General features: G+C 40.6%; 1 protein-coding gene across 1 annotated transcript in view; it reads left to right on the forward strand.

Annotated features, from left to right (window-relative positions):
* ntn2 (netrin 2) overlaps positions 1 to 14,117 on the forward strand; it is a 99,070-nt gene that overhangs the window by 39,752 nt on the left and 45,201 nt on the right. Inside the window, exon 3 of the mRNA XM_034194336.1 lies at positions 13,046 to 13,234. Within this exon, the coding sequence (XP_034050227.1) occupies positions 13,046 to 13,234 (189 nt within the window). The remainder of the gene's footprint in view (positions 1 to 13,045; positions 13,235 to 14,117) is intronic.

A 14,117-nucleotide genomic window follows, 5' to 3' on the forward strand; every position in this document is an offset into this window, starting at 1 on the left:
TGTTGTCATTATGGGGTGTTGGGAGTATAATTTTGAGGGAAAAATTATTTACTCCATTTTGGAATAAGGCTGTAACATAAATGTGCAAAAAGTAAAGCGCTGTGAATACTTTCCAAACGCACTGCAGATATTGATAAACTCACTCTAAAATTATGAGTGGGTAATTCTGAATACTATATTTAATTTCTGCTAATGAACACCCTAAATCTGACATTCTGTAGCTTTAAAACTATGCAATACGTAATCTGTTTATCCACTTTATTTGCCCTTTTAATTTGGTGAGTTACAAGATGATAGTATTTATTGTTTTTGTTACCACATTAGTACTCTGGAGCTTTTGAATTCATTCACTCTCAGGAAATAAATTAAAAAAAGGTGCACATGCATTAATACATCTGAACAAATTACTAAAACATTGCCACAATATCCATTTCTACTCTCCAGTTTCACACGAAGTCGTGCTGATTAACTCCCTGGAATCTTTTCTTCGCTATGCAAATTTTTTGACAGAAGCAAAATTAGCCTCTTGAGCTTGTCACCGGTTTTGTTGTGTTTTGGTAACAGTTGGCCTCTTTTTTATGCTTTTGTAGGCCTGCCTGATGTTTTGCTTGAGTAAATGAGTGTTTTTTGGCCTTCACTTTGCTGTTGGTGGCAGCAATTTTCTGAAGCCATTAACAGAAAAAATACACGTCTGTCTGCTAGCATTGAGGGCACAGCTATCGCTAGCTTTGCTCAACAAGAGATACGAGCCCTTCAGGACTGAGCGCTTGTTACTTAAATAAACAACATAGACAGTGTTACTCAAGAACAGACTTTTACCAAATCTGATGAAAATGTCGGGTCCAATGTTGAAGATAAACTTTATATTTTAGGAAAAAGAGGTAAGGTTTTTGTGTTCTTTTTTTTTTACTTTGCATGATGGGACATGGTGCCAGATATGACCCCCCATCCAAATGCTGACCAAAGGTGTAATTAAATATGGGAAAGGTGTTGCATAAACAAAGGCTGATTGATGAACACTGGTACCTGCAGAATTAGAAGATTTCCACTGTTTAAAATACGACCGGCCACTTTATTAGGTACACCTATTCAATTGCTTGTGAACACAAATAACTAATCAGCCAATCACACGGCAGCGACTCAATGCATTTGGGCATCTAGACGTGGTGAAGACGACTTGCTGAAGACTTTGAACATGGCATGGTTGTTGGTGCCAGTCGGGGTGGTCTCAGTACTTCAGAAACTGCTGATCTCCTGGGATTTTCTTGCACAGCCATCTCTAGGGTTTACAAAGACTGGTCCAAAAAGAGAAGATATCCATTGAGTGGCAGTTGTATGGATGAAAATACCTTGTTGATGTCAGAGGTCGGAGGAGAATGGGCAGACTGGTTTAATCCGCCCTTTTCAGATTTCAAATCCAGCAAAACCTCGGAGAGGTCACTGCTCTGTGAGATCTCATTAACATTGAGAACTGCATTGAGACGCTCTGATCACGCTGCACTTTAACTGCTTCACACGGACAACAGCATTAACATCGCAACATAAAACTATTTTTATATTGTGCCTAAAACTCTCATGAATATATTCTCTAGGTTTATAGATGTTGTTATTGCATTTGTTTTATGTAAACGTGAGAATCACAGGCTGTCTCTCCGTTATTTTCAGTGGGAGCTGCTGTGAGCTCTGCTCGCTTCCTGATCATGTCGTTCTGGGGGAAAGTGAAGTTTGCTCTTTAACGTCTTGATTATTGTTCTTTACAACACTGTTTGTCCTCTTTGTTCCACACTAATATATATGAAATTCGGTTTGCGTTTATTAAATTCCACACAGATTAAACGTAGCAGACACAAATTATTTGTTATAATTGTTTTAGCAGGTTTTCAGGGTATCATGCAGCAGTCTCTTATTAACATGATGAAAAGCATAAAATACATTTTTGTAGTATAATATTCAATTACAATTGTCATCATGTGGATTATCTATGTTGTTTTGACTGCAGCGACTCTCTGGTGCGCAAGGGATTATGGGATACATGAAAACCCTGGATGGGCGACTGCATGTGAATATGGACCATCTCCAAGGAATTTTTCCAACACCTTGTAAATCTATGCCACAAAGAATTAAGGAAGTTCTGAAGAGGAAAAGACGGTCCAAATAGAGGGCTGCATTGGGATTGGGTCCCGCGAGACCCAACACAAATGTTGTGGGAGCGGCCAGTCAGAACTTTGCTGCGGGTGGGAGCGGGCGGCTAAAAATAGACACTGTGAGAATAGAAGCGACAAGATGACTCAGTCAACAAAGGAGAATAGTGTAAAGTATGTGTGTCCACACGCTACTTTCATCTTAAATAATTTAACAGGAGCAGTGAACATTCCAGGAGTGAACAGAGAGAGACATAAACACAGCACAGAGAGTCTGTCTCTCTGTGTCACAGCGCAGTGAATTACTGCATGCCCTTAGATATGCTGTAACTGCACTGTTACATGAAACAAACAGTCTTTCAACTTAAAACAACCAAATAGTAACACTATTTCTGATCAGTGTGTCAAAAGACATACAGGCCAGGGATTCATCAAAACAAACAATCCTATGAATTTCTTTATTAATAGCCTAAATGACATGTTTTCTCCCATGGGATGGGAGAATACACAAAATCAATGCATCTCTATTATTGCACTCAGCGTTTTGTAGGTGCAGGCAGGACTGGACACACCCATTGCAGGAGCAGGGCGGGACTGTAACACGTGTTGCACATGCGGGTGTGAATGGTCAGAATTTTAGCAGGAGCAGATGAAGAATATAGTTCTCCGCAGGGCCCTAGATCCAAACTGGTATGAGCTAGGTGTACCTAATAAAGTGCCCGTGAGTGCATAAATTGCGCATTAAAAGCAATCAGTGTTTAACTTCCCAGATTGCTGAAGTATGCAGGAAAAAGCCCATATTTTTTTTTTTTAATTTTCCAGTGAAGGTTTGCCTTCAACATGCGACCAAATCCAGCATGCAAAGGCCCCCAACACCACCTGAATCTAGATCCGCCACTGTTAACGATAATTAAAATGAAACAAAGTGAAAGCTCCATATTTTATTTGAAATAAGAAAATAATGCAATGCATCTTTGGTGTCTTCACTGTTTTCATTATTTTACTTTTCAAACTTAATATTTTATTGTTCAACTCATCAAATGATCCCTTTTAAACTGGATTAAGATTAAGATTATAAGATAAACTTCATTGATCTCACAGAGGACAAATTCACGTTACGTCAGCTCTTAAAAACAGAAGATGGGTACAAGTAGAGGAAAATGTTCATCAAACAGCGGATCAATAATCACCTGCATTCATGGTCAGAATTGATGGGCAAACACAAAATATTTGATTTGTTTCTGTATATCTGCCACATTGGAGAATTTACACGGTGTGTTCCAGCTGTCACTTTCTATTTAGAAACCAGTCCAGACATTACATGCGTCCTCTGGAGGGAACCTCATGGTTGTGTGTGAGAAGAGTCATGGCAAAAGTACTTTTTTCAAACTTAAATGATGATTTGACTTGCAAACCAGTGGCCTCTGGGTCCTTCTGCCTCTGTGCAGACCCCCTGAGACAGAGAGAGAGTGAACAAAGCTGTGGACTAAACTCTCCACTGACCCTCCAACCTGGTAACCCTCCAAATTAATCTCATTAAATCTCCCCCCTGGTCAGAGAGAAAAAGAATGGAAAAGGTGGAAGAGATGGATGAGAAATCAGTTTTGGGGCTGGGGCTGTGATGGGGGGATCCACTGGCCGTATGTGGGACTAGATGGGATCTCCTGAAAGTAAGAGGGAGGGTGAGAGCGCAGTGAAGGGGACTCTGAGCTTAAAAGGACTCCCAAGAGCCTGCTCTTAAGCCCACGGCGTGAGGCTAACCGCAGAAACCAGTGGAGGCAGAGGAGCGCTGAGACGTGATGTCAATGCCAGAAATGAAAGATGCATGTGGGCAACAGAAAGGGCAAGTCACTATGATACAAGGGGGTAGAACTTCTAGAACGGCTGGAGCTGCAGGTTCCTTAAAGCCGTTACCTGGGAGTTCTTAAATGTGTGTCTACCTTTACCAAGTCACCTGTTTAATACTTATTCCTACTTGGCTTTTCTGTGTGTGCACATGTGTGTGTGTGTTCTTTGTTACTTGATCCTTGTTGTTTTATGTGTGGTTACTACTCACGCTGTACCCTGCTTTGGCTCTAATGAGGAGCTAATTAACTGGGTTTTCCCCTTATGCCCTGAGCAGGTGGCCAGAGCAGCCAGGCAGAGCTCGGTCCAAACACACACACACATACACACACACGATGGCCAGAAGCCCATATAGCATAGTCTGTTTAGCCAGGCTGAGAGCACTCAAGGGGGTGTTACAGCAGGTCTGTGTGGCGGCTTGGGCCAAGAGGGGAAAGGTGGGAGAGCACTCCTCCAGTTTTCAAGGATCACTTTTAGCCATGGGATTATGGTTTTGCACAGGCATCCAAAATCAATTGGCTGTGCTTACCAGCTTGGCTTTGATGGACCTGAAGGAAAAGTGAGGTTGTTATCCGTGACATATGGAACAGCGATCTCGTTCACTAACTCAATTGCACAATGCTTGTTGAGCACATTCTCTGCATGTCAGCATTGTACAGACGGAGAAAAGTCAGATTTTCTGCAAGCAGATATCATCTTGAATGCTTAATTTGTATTTGGAGCCAATATTTGTTAAGAGATGTCACTCACTGCAGTCGTAGGCTGAGGGCATTTTCACGCTTAAAAGACAAGAAGAAGGTCTGAATCAAGGTTCATGTTTGTGTGCATTTGGTCTGATTAGTTTGGTTTGGTTGGAGTGGTACTAAAGAAATGCAGTCAACCACAAGCTGACGAGGTGAAATAAGTGATTTTATTTTACCAAAAGAGAAGAATCAGAGTCTAAAAGTTAGGGATCTGTCCAAACAGTCCAAAGTATCAGGCATGAGGCTGGGCACAGCCGGTGTCCCAGACTGAACAGTCCCCCTAAAAATTTGTCCCCCATATTGACGCGGTTCACAGATTAACACCTCGTTTCTGCTTCAAACTGCACACCAGTCATCATATGTTTCAGTGACAGATATCTGAAGCCTTTGTACAACAATCATTTCCACATAAATTCAGCATTATTTCATCATAAAAGGCGGTGGAAGCAATCAGCGCACCACGGCTAGATGAGCTGCTAGCTGATGTGTTCACGGCACGTCGGACATTTCAAAGCGTCACGGAATTTCGCTTAAAATGGCCTTGTTTCTGCTTAAAACTCACTTTAGAATGATATAAGAGGTTTTACCTTTATCATCTGATGGTTAATAATCCCATTAATCCATTTGATTGCTTTGGGTGAAAGAGACTCCATCTCAGACGTGCTGCTGTGGTCCGAAACGATGCATGCGCAGATGCAAAAGGTGGGGCAGACCGTTCGGTCTGTGACACCTGCACAGGAGGTGTATCAAAGAACTAGCGATGAGTGGTTGAATGAGCCGGACTTTTAAACTGCACTGGAGTAGATGTTTGATTGCATGTGCGAGTGGCACACAGGTCAGCCACTCCCAGCCTAAGACTACATACGGTACTATACAGTACTTCTGTATGAACACAAACAGAAAAAAATTCCGTTTCAATGGAGAAAAATAAACAGCGAATTCCTTTTGTTAGAATGCCCTATTACTGATATCACTATTACAGTATATTAACCTTTACTGCCTGCCACAGCAACAAGCAAAAACCAAGTCATTTTATCTTTAATGAGGAGAAAAGACGGGCAGCAGAGCAGACAGTCACCCAGTTTTAATCAGGTAAATTAATTTAATTATTGTATGTTTCTTTTCTTTTTGTCTACTGGTTAATGATTAACTATAACCTGCTGCGCTGCTGGTAACTGGTCTGAAAGTTCAGTCTATCCAAAAATGTTTTCACACTGTAAACAAACCAAACCATGGCTCAGGTTTCAGACCTGCTATTTTTCTTATGACCAAACTGAAAAGTCTGAAGGTCTGGACCAAACAAGGTATGTCTGAAAGCACCCCAAGACAACAGGCAGGACTCCCAAAGAGTGGGAGAGGGGATCAGAGGTTCTGATTTCTTACCAGCAAATTCTGGTATTCATCAGGGATGTGTTCTGGTTCCTACACTGTTTAGTGTTGCATGCACTTGATATTGAGTAGGGCTGTGGAGTCCACCAGCATTAGGTGCCTTTGTGAATGAGGAAAGGTTTACTGACCTTGACTTTGTGAGATGCTGTGATTTTTAGTTATTTATTTTTGCTGAATCAAAGGATTCCCTGATTGTAGCACTTGAGAAGCTAAGTGAGGAGTCAAAGAGTCTGGGATTACGATTGTCCTGGATCAAAAATAAAATCCAGGGGACTTCCTGAACTCAGGCCTCAGATATGTATCTGTTTGTGGTGACAATGTCCATCTTGTTCAGAGGTTTTGTTATCTCAGCAGTGCTATTTCAGATAGGTTCACAATCATACAGTGACAGGAAGCACCAGGACTCTGAAGACTTGGATCTTTTCTTCCTGCAAAGATAATGGCATCACCAAACATCTCTGTCCAGCAACTTTCATCAAAACGGAGTGACCGGGCAAGAACGAGACTCACGCGGCAAGCCCCCAAGACACCCTTGGCAACTCTAAAGGAGTTACAGGTGTCTGTGGCTGTGATTGGAAAAACTGCACATTAGTGGAGCAGATAAGTTTGATTTTTGGCCAGAATTGTTCACTTGGTGATACAAGCATCAGATTTGGCTCCGATCAGAGGCCTCCAGTTGGATTTAATATTAACAGCGTTAACATTAGTGCTAACAGCGTTAGCACTTTTAGCAGCTGTCGGTAGCTTCACCCGTTAGCTCCACTAAATGCATGATTACTGGATTACTCATAACTTTTAATGCCCACAACAAAATAAACTGTTAGAAGAACCACTGCGCAAAAATATGATTTATTTGATTACCCGAAGATGGACATTCTTGCTTCTTCTTCTTTCAAGTTTATTGCTGAATTGCAACCCAACGCGGTGTATTACTGCCACCTATTGCAGCGGAGGTGTTTGTGAACCAAGACTTTGTTCAAAAAGTGATGCATTTTTCATCCAAAAAATATGTTTGTGAACAGATTTGCTCGTAAAGAGAGCCGTTCGAAAACCGAGGTTCCACTGTATGTGAAATTTCAGTTCAAGTTTGCCAGAAGCCACATGGGAGATTCCCACCAGATCCCACCACACAATAATGACATTATTCTCCGTTACACAAAGCGTGGCTGCCATTAAAGCCTTTTCCAGCCATCCTTTTTACATATGCTAAATCATTTAATGGCTAAAAAGTGGAACTTTCTAATAGTTCTCCACGCTTTAACGGATCCCCTCTTACCCCAAGACTTTGTTGGCTGATCTTATTGCAAAGCAGTAAATCGAGATGCCGTAAGAGGGCCGCTAGTACTTTAGCTTGGGGGGGAGAGAAAATGTGATCTGCTGCTTTCATGTCCCGCTACAAGGTGTTAATGGACACAAGTGCTCACAGCTGTGTGCACGTTTGAGACGCTTGATCGTAATCACAGACCGCAAGCTCATTCTCTTCCAGCCCATTCAGCCACTCACATGTGGCCTGGTGTGTTTTTTTTGTCACGCTCCTCAGACAAAAAAAAAGGTCTTGCATGCCCAAGAATGACTGTTTGTTTGGTGCAAGTTTGTATCGTCGCTAATTAAAACAAAGACAAACTGCAGATAAATGGCTTTAAACTCACTCCCTGAAGCCTCATTCACTTTCTCTCCTGCCATGTGTATCTCCTTTGAACCGTTCTCAAGGGTCAAAGGTCAGACTAAGTGCTGGAGTCGACAGTCCATGAGAGCACCATAAAGAATAATTATACAAAATGTAGCTGCTTTAATTGGAGATTTCTACACATTACAATGTTTCATTAACTGCAGAATTCCATACAAATTGTGCCGTGGAATGGCCAGAAGGAATTGGGAAACAGTCTGGGAATGTGCTCCCCCTTTTTTCCAGGGTCTGCAATGAGGGAAAACTGGGCCTCTTTTGCAACTTGGTGCCAGGCCCTTTTTTTTTTAATGTAAAAACGCTTGATACCGTTGTGCTCTCGTTACTCGACGTTCACCCTGAAGTGAGCCAGCGGGCTGTTTAAATTTTTAGCAGTTACCAAACCTTGATATCTGATATCGTGCAGCCGACTTAACTTCATCCAGCTGAAGGAATGACCTTGGTTGCAGGAGGCAAATGATAAAGTGATCATGATAAAATGATGCATAACTGTGTTGCACATTCCATTTTAGGTATCAGACACTTTGTAAGTAAGTCCCTTCGGCTGCTCCCTTGTTTGCACTCGGGGTCGCCACAGCAAATCCAAGGTGGATCTGCATGTTGAATAGGGACATGTTTTACACCGGATGCCCTTCCTGATGCAACTCCACATTACATGGAGAAATGTGGCAGGGGTTGGATTTGAACCCGTAACCTTCTGCACTGAAACCAAGCGCATTAACCACTTGGCCACCACCGCTATATATCAGATATGTTTGCCATTGTATTTTTTACAATAATAATATCATTGCACAGAGAAACTTATTTCTTTTTGCTATATATGACAATAAACACTATGAATCTTGAATCTTGAATTTCAGAAAACAGAAAAGTTCAGTGAGCAGCGGCTTTTTGCCATTTAACCCTTTATGACTTGTGGATGGCTTTGACCAAAATCCATCTATGACACCAACCCAAACGCAGATGGAGTAATTTACTTTGTTCCAATTTACAGAAAACCGTTTAAACATTCAGCAACATGAGTTGAAGTTTAGACATTCTCAGGTTCAACATTGATTTAAAAAGAGTAAAATGATAAAATACTTAAATTAATCACCTTAAATTATTAAATTACAACAGAATTTTTTATTCTTTTTATGTGTTTACTAGCGTGTTGCTTGTGGGGATCCACGGGCTATAGATTGAGTACTGTTTATAAAATAGGTTGCTGACATTTTTCAAAGGTGGTGATAAATTGTGCAAAGTTTCTATAATGAGTTGGAATGGGGTGTGAGTCCAGAATGTTGTTAGAACCTTAGACTTTAGACCTCAACAGTTTTTAGAAGAAGAACTCAACCCTTTTATTTCCTGTTGTGTAATTTTTTTTATATTAATTTACTGGCTTAATGTATTTGTAAATTGTATAGTTCTTGTTATCATATACACACTGTTATTATTGTTATTATTATTATTATTTTGTCATTTGATTTTTAAATGGGCCACAATGGAAATAAGTGTTTTTTTCACTTTCTTGTGCAGCCATGTATTTTTAATCTATTTACAATTATATTATGAACTTACTAAATACAATTACTCACTCACACTTTACATATATAGATGATTTACCACCCCCTGCTGGACTGGTGTGTGAGTCCAGAAATTTTTGGTTATCAGCGTCCATTGTTTAGTGTTGTTAGCTAATATCTGCAGTTTCTCCAAAAATATGAGTCTTATCAGCGTTCCGTTCTGACGGTGTTCATCTTTGACCCAAAATACATAAGCATACTAAACGGCACATGGCAGCTTTCCACAGTTTGTCCATGATCAAAGTTGCACACACCCACCCACAGCTTTTTGTCTTTTCTGCATTCTGCCACAAGCAGGTGCTTTTATTTTTACACACCCACAAACAGAGATGGTAGCGGAAGACATCAAACGAGGTAGTTTTCACTCATGGTGACGGTAACATGACACTTTACTAAACTGACTAAACCAACTGAACTACAGAAACACAATGTATCAATAACACTAACAACACTGTTAAACTATCATGAACCACAATAACAACATTGAAAGCCCCAAACCGCGAACTCCCATGGTGTATTGCAACACAACGTCCATTGTTCATTGTTGTTAGCTAATATCGCTAATTTCTCCAAAAAATAATAGCCCTATCAACTTTCCGTTTTCACAGCGCTCATCTTTGACCCAAAATACATAAGCATACCAAACGGCAAAAGTCAGTTCTCCCCAGTTTCTCTGTGATCGAAGCCAGACACACACATGCACGCACGCATACACACACACACACACACACGCACACAGGGGCCACTTGGCTAATATGATACAGATTTTTTTTTTCTGCATGTGACAGATTGTTCAAAATGTTTATCTCAGGAACACATCAAACCAGCTCCGATGATTATTTTTTGTGATGTTGCAAAATTCTTCATCTTGAACTATAGAAAGAATTTGAATTATTGAACAAACTAAATGAATTAATTAATTAATTGTCCCTGCTTTGGCACATGTTAGGGATGGGTGGTTCTGTGCCTTTTTTTTTTTTTTTTGCATAAATACCACAAAACTCAAATCACTTCCTCAATCATCTTAAAATGCTTACTCCAATGAAGTGTCATGGGGGGCTGGAGCCTATCCCAGCAGTCCCAGTGTGTGAGGCACCCGTCAAATTAAAACAACCACATATTGTAAATATATAAAATAAGCCTTGTTTGTCATCAGCTCTTACTTTTTTGGTTTTTGTTTTCATTCTGGACAGCTGTTTGTCTCACCACGTGTCCTGTTTAGTGCCGTCCATTTGTGATTGTTCAAAGGTGTATGGTTATGCTCTCTTTTTTCATTTTAAGGGGTATTTTCACCATCTCTGAAAATTTTGAAGTATCGCTTTAAGACAATCAGCACACCATTCTTGATTCTGATTCTTACTGTTTCCATTTCCTTCCAAAATGGCAACAAAACAGTTTCAATAAAAATATATTCATACTTTTAAACAGTAACTGAACATTCACAAATAGTATTTAGTTACTCAGCCTCTGTGGTTATGATGTGGATAAACTTTGAATTGTGCAGCTTTTATCTGTTGTATCGCCAGTTTTACCGTTTCATGGTGGAGTGCAACAGAGAAGGATTTTCATCAAAGACGACATGAAATTTCCACTACATACAAGAGACTCGATACTCTATTTGATCTGTTTTCTTGTGTGGAAAAACAGTTTGCTCTGCTACTATGGGTGTCTTGGTGGCTTCCCTCACCCGCTTGTATCACCATCCTTCTTTAATAGATTTGAGATGTTTATATTCTTAATGATTGGTATAAATAAAGTCCAAAGCATGTCCAAAGCAAATGTGCATGTTTCCTTCCCCTGACATGTCTGAACAAAACTGGCTGAAAACAGATGATTTGTATTTAAACACAACGATGGAGGCACAATACAAGTGGCTGTAATTTTGAAATATTTAAAAAAGATATTTTTGTTGAACCCCTTGACCTAAACCTGAAAATCTACAAGTACATCTGGACTGTTTCATTCCATCTCCACTGTTTTGGTGTACAGAAAAAAAAAGATAAAATTGTAAAACTGCCCAAATACTTTTGGATCTGGTGGAATATCAGATTTTTTTTTCTGATTTACACACATAAGTTCATTAGTCGGTCTGTCTTTACTTACCCTTGTGTCTTATTCTAAATCCAAACATTCCCTGCCAGTGAAATCGGTTTTCTTAAACACACTCCCAGAAGATTTGACATAATGAATATCACCTTGTGTTGTGATTTCCTAATAATCTCCTTTGCTGTAAATGTTGACAATTTTTGGCCAAACAGCTCAGGCATTATTTACGTTCTCTTTTTTGAAATTTTACAGTCAAAAACTTTTGAAGTGTTACTCTGCTCGGCGGCGGGCGCCTTTGAAGCGATGGCCAAAGTCTAGGGGTCTCGCAGCTGATTCTGATTTCATCAGAGGAAGGTTTGGCTCCAAGACTCCCCAAACTCCAAAAGCCGACATGTGGAGGCTGAGCACGGAATTAATCATCAATAAATGTAGGAGATGTTTAATGGCGTAATCAATAATCAGACTGAAGGGGATCATCATCTCATGTGGTGCATATATCCCGACTCGCCTCATTTAGAAGACAGCGAGCTTTAAGTCTGCTCCTTTAGCTGAGCTGGTCCTGCCTTTATAATAGATCTTTACTCATCAGTGATTCATGAAATAATGTCTCTCTTTCTCTCTCCATGGTGATTAATAAGAAACGAGCCGAAAGAAGCCGAATTCATTAATTATGAAATGAAGAAAATGAGCCCTGCAAATATTGTATGTGAGTGATGAGCTGTGGACTGGCAGCCGAGCACGAAGCCGCGGACTAAATTATGAACCACTCGCCAATACACAACCTGACAGTGAAAAAAATAAATAAAAATGAAATCTCACAGGGGCGGATCTAGCATCAAGTGAAGGTGGGCTGGGGGTGAAGTAGCAAAACCCAGTCTCCCAATTGGATGTTTTGTTTTTTGTTTTGTTTTTTGTTGTTTTTATTTCCTGCTAACATGGCAACAGAACTGATGCTTGTGGCAGATTCTACTTATATTGTTGGAAAATTTACAGTGCAACAGCAAACTTCACGAAAAAAAAGTTGATAGCTTCTTCTCCACAGTAATCAGACTGCCAATCCAGAACATCAGAATGCAAATTTGCTTTTATTTACAGTATTTTAGTTTTTCTTTTCTTTTCTACTGCCTTTTAATTGTGTTTTTATGACCTATATTTGGTCATGGGCCCATATTTATTTATTCTAGTATTTAATATTATTTATCATTTATATGCTGCACTAAATGTTTTATTCTGCCCGGGGTATGCGAAACATTTCATTTTTAAGATGTGCATAAAAATGACAAAGAAAATCTGAATCTGATCTGCATACTAAGGCAATCTGGAAAGCTAAATATTGACTGTCTAGTAATCGATTTTAACATATAATCTTATTTTAAACACTGGAAATCTTCTCATTCTGCATGCAGCAATGTTAATCAGTCAGCCTTTGGTTATGTAAGATCTTTCCCATATTTTATCACACCCTCCGACAGCAGCTGGGGGGGGGCATGACCCTCAACCCCCCCTCCCCCACCACCACCACCCACACACTAGATCCGCCAGTGGTTCATACACCATGTGAACACTGCACACCTCCTTCTTGCCTCCAGGTTGAATTAAAGAGAATCACTTGTCCTTTCTTCCTTTTTACAGCGTGCAACTGCAACCTCCACGCCCGCCGTTGCCGCTTCAACATGGAACTATACAAACTGTCTGGCAGGAAGAGCGGAGGAGTGTGCATGAACTGTCGCCACAACACTGCCGGCCGCCATTGCCACTACTGCAAAGAGGGTTTCTACAGAGACATGGCGAGACCCATCACTCACCGCCGGGCCTGCAAAGGTAACAAGCTGGAAGCTTTCTGATTTTTGCCTCCGTGTGGTAACCCTGAGTTGAAACTTCTTGAAGGGAGCAGGTGTGTTCCAGATCTCAGATCCATTTTTCCTTGTGTTTTGTTGATGATGTGTGATACTTTCCTTGTAATTTCTCAGAGTGTCAACTGCAGCCTTGAAAAATGACTTTAGTATTGGGATTGGGCCTTAGTCTATCAAAGTGAAACTTTGTAATCAAGGTCAGCTCATTGAGACCTCAGACAAGTTCAGTGTTGGGCACATTTCAAGTCTAATTGTGGGCACCAGGGGGCAGAGTCTGTGAAGGCGTGTGTACAAGTTATCTTGGGAAAAAGACTTTGTGTATTAAAGTGAAACATGTTACATAAGTCACCTCATGAAGACCTCATAAAAGTTTGATGCTGGTGTGTTTCAGTTGTAATTGCAGCCACCAGGGGGCAGAGTCTTTGAAGCCTTGTGTATGCGATATCTTGAAAAAGACTTAGTGTATCAAAGTGAAACTTGTTACACAAGTTCACCTCATGAAGGCTTTGGACCACTTCAACACTGGCTGTGTTTGGATTGTAAATGTGACCACCAGGGGTTTTAATGTCTGAAACTTAATGCACAAGATTTTCTGCATTAAGGGGCATTATGGGGAGGTGATGGTCTAGTGGTTAAAGCTTTGGGTTTGAGACCAGAGGATCCTCGGTTCAAATCCCAGCCTGACCGGAAAATCACTAAGGGCCCTAGTTGCTCCCCGTGTGTAGTGAGTACCTTGTAATGCGGGTTGAATGTGAGGCATTATTGTAAAGCTCTTTGAGCGTCTGATGCAGATGGAAAAGCGCTTTATAAATGCAGTCCATTTACCATTAAGGTGAAATTTTGTACACACC

The sequence above is a fragment of the Thalassophryne amazonica genome, chromosome 18 (assembly GCF_902500255.1).
Source record: "Thalassophryne amazonica chromosome 18, fThaAma1.1, whole genome shotgun sequence".
In the NCBI taxonomy this organism is placed as follows: domain Eukaryota; kingdom Metazoa; phylum Chordata; class Actinopteri; order Batrachoidiformes; family Batrachoididae; genus Thalassophryne; species Thalassophryne amazonica.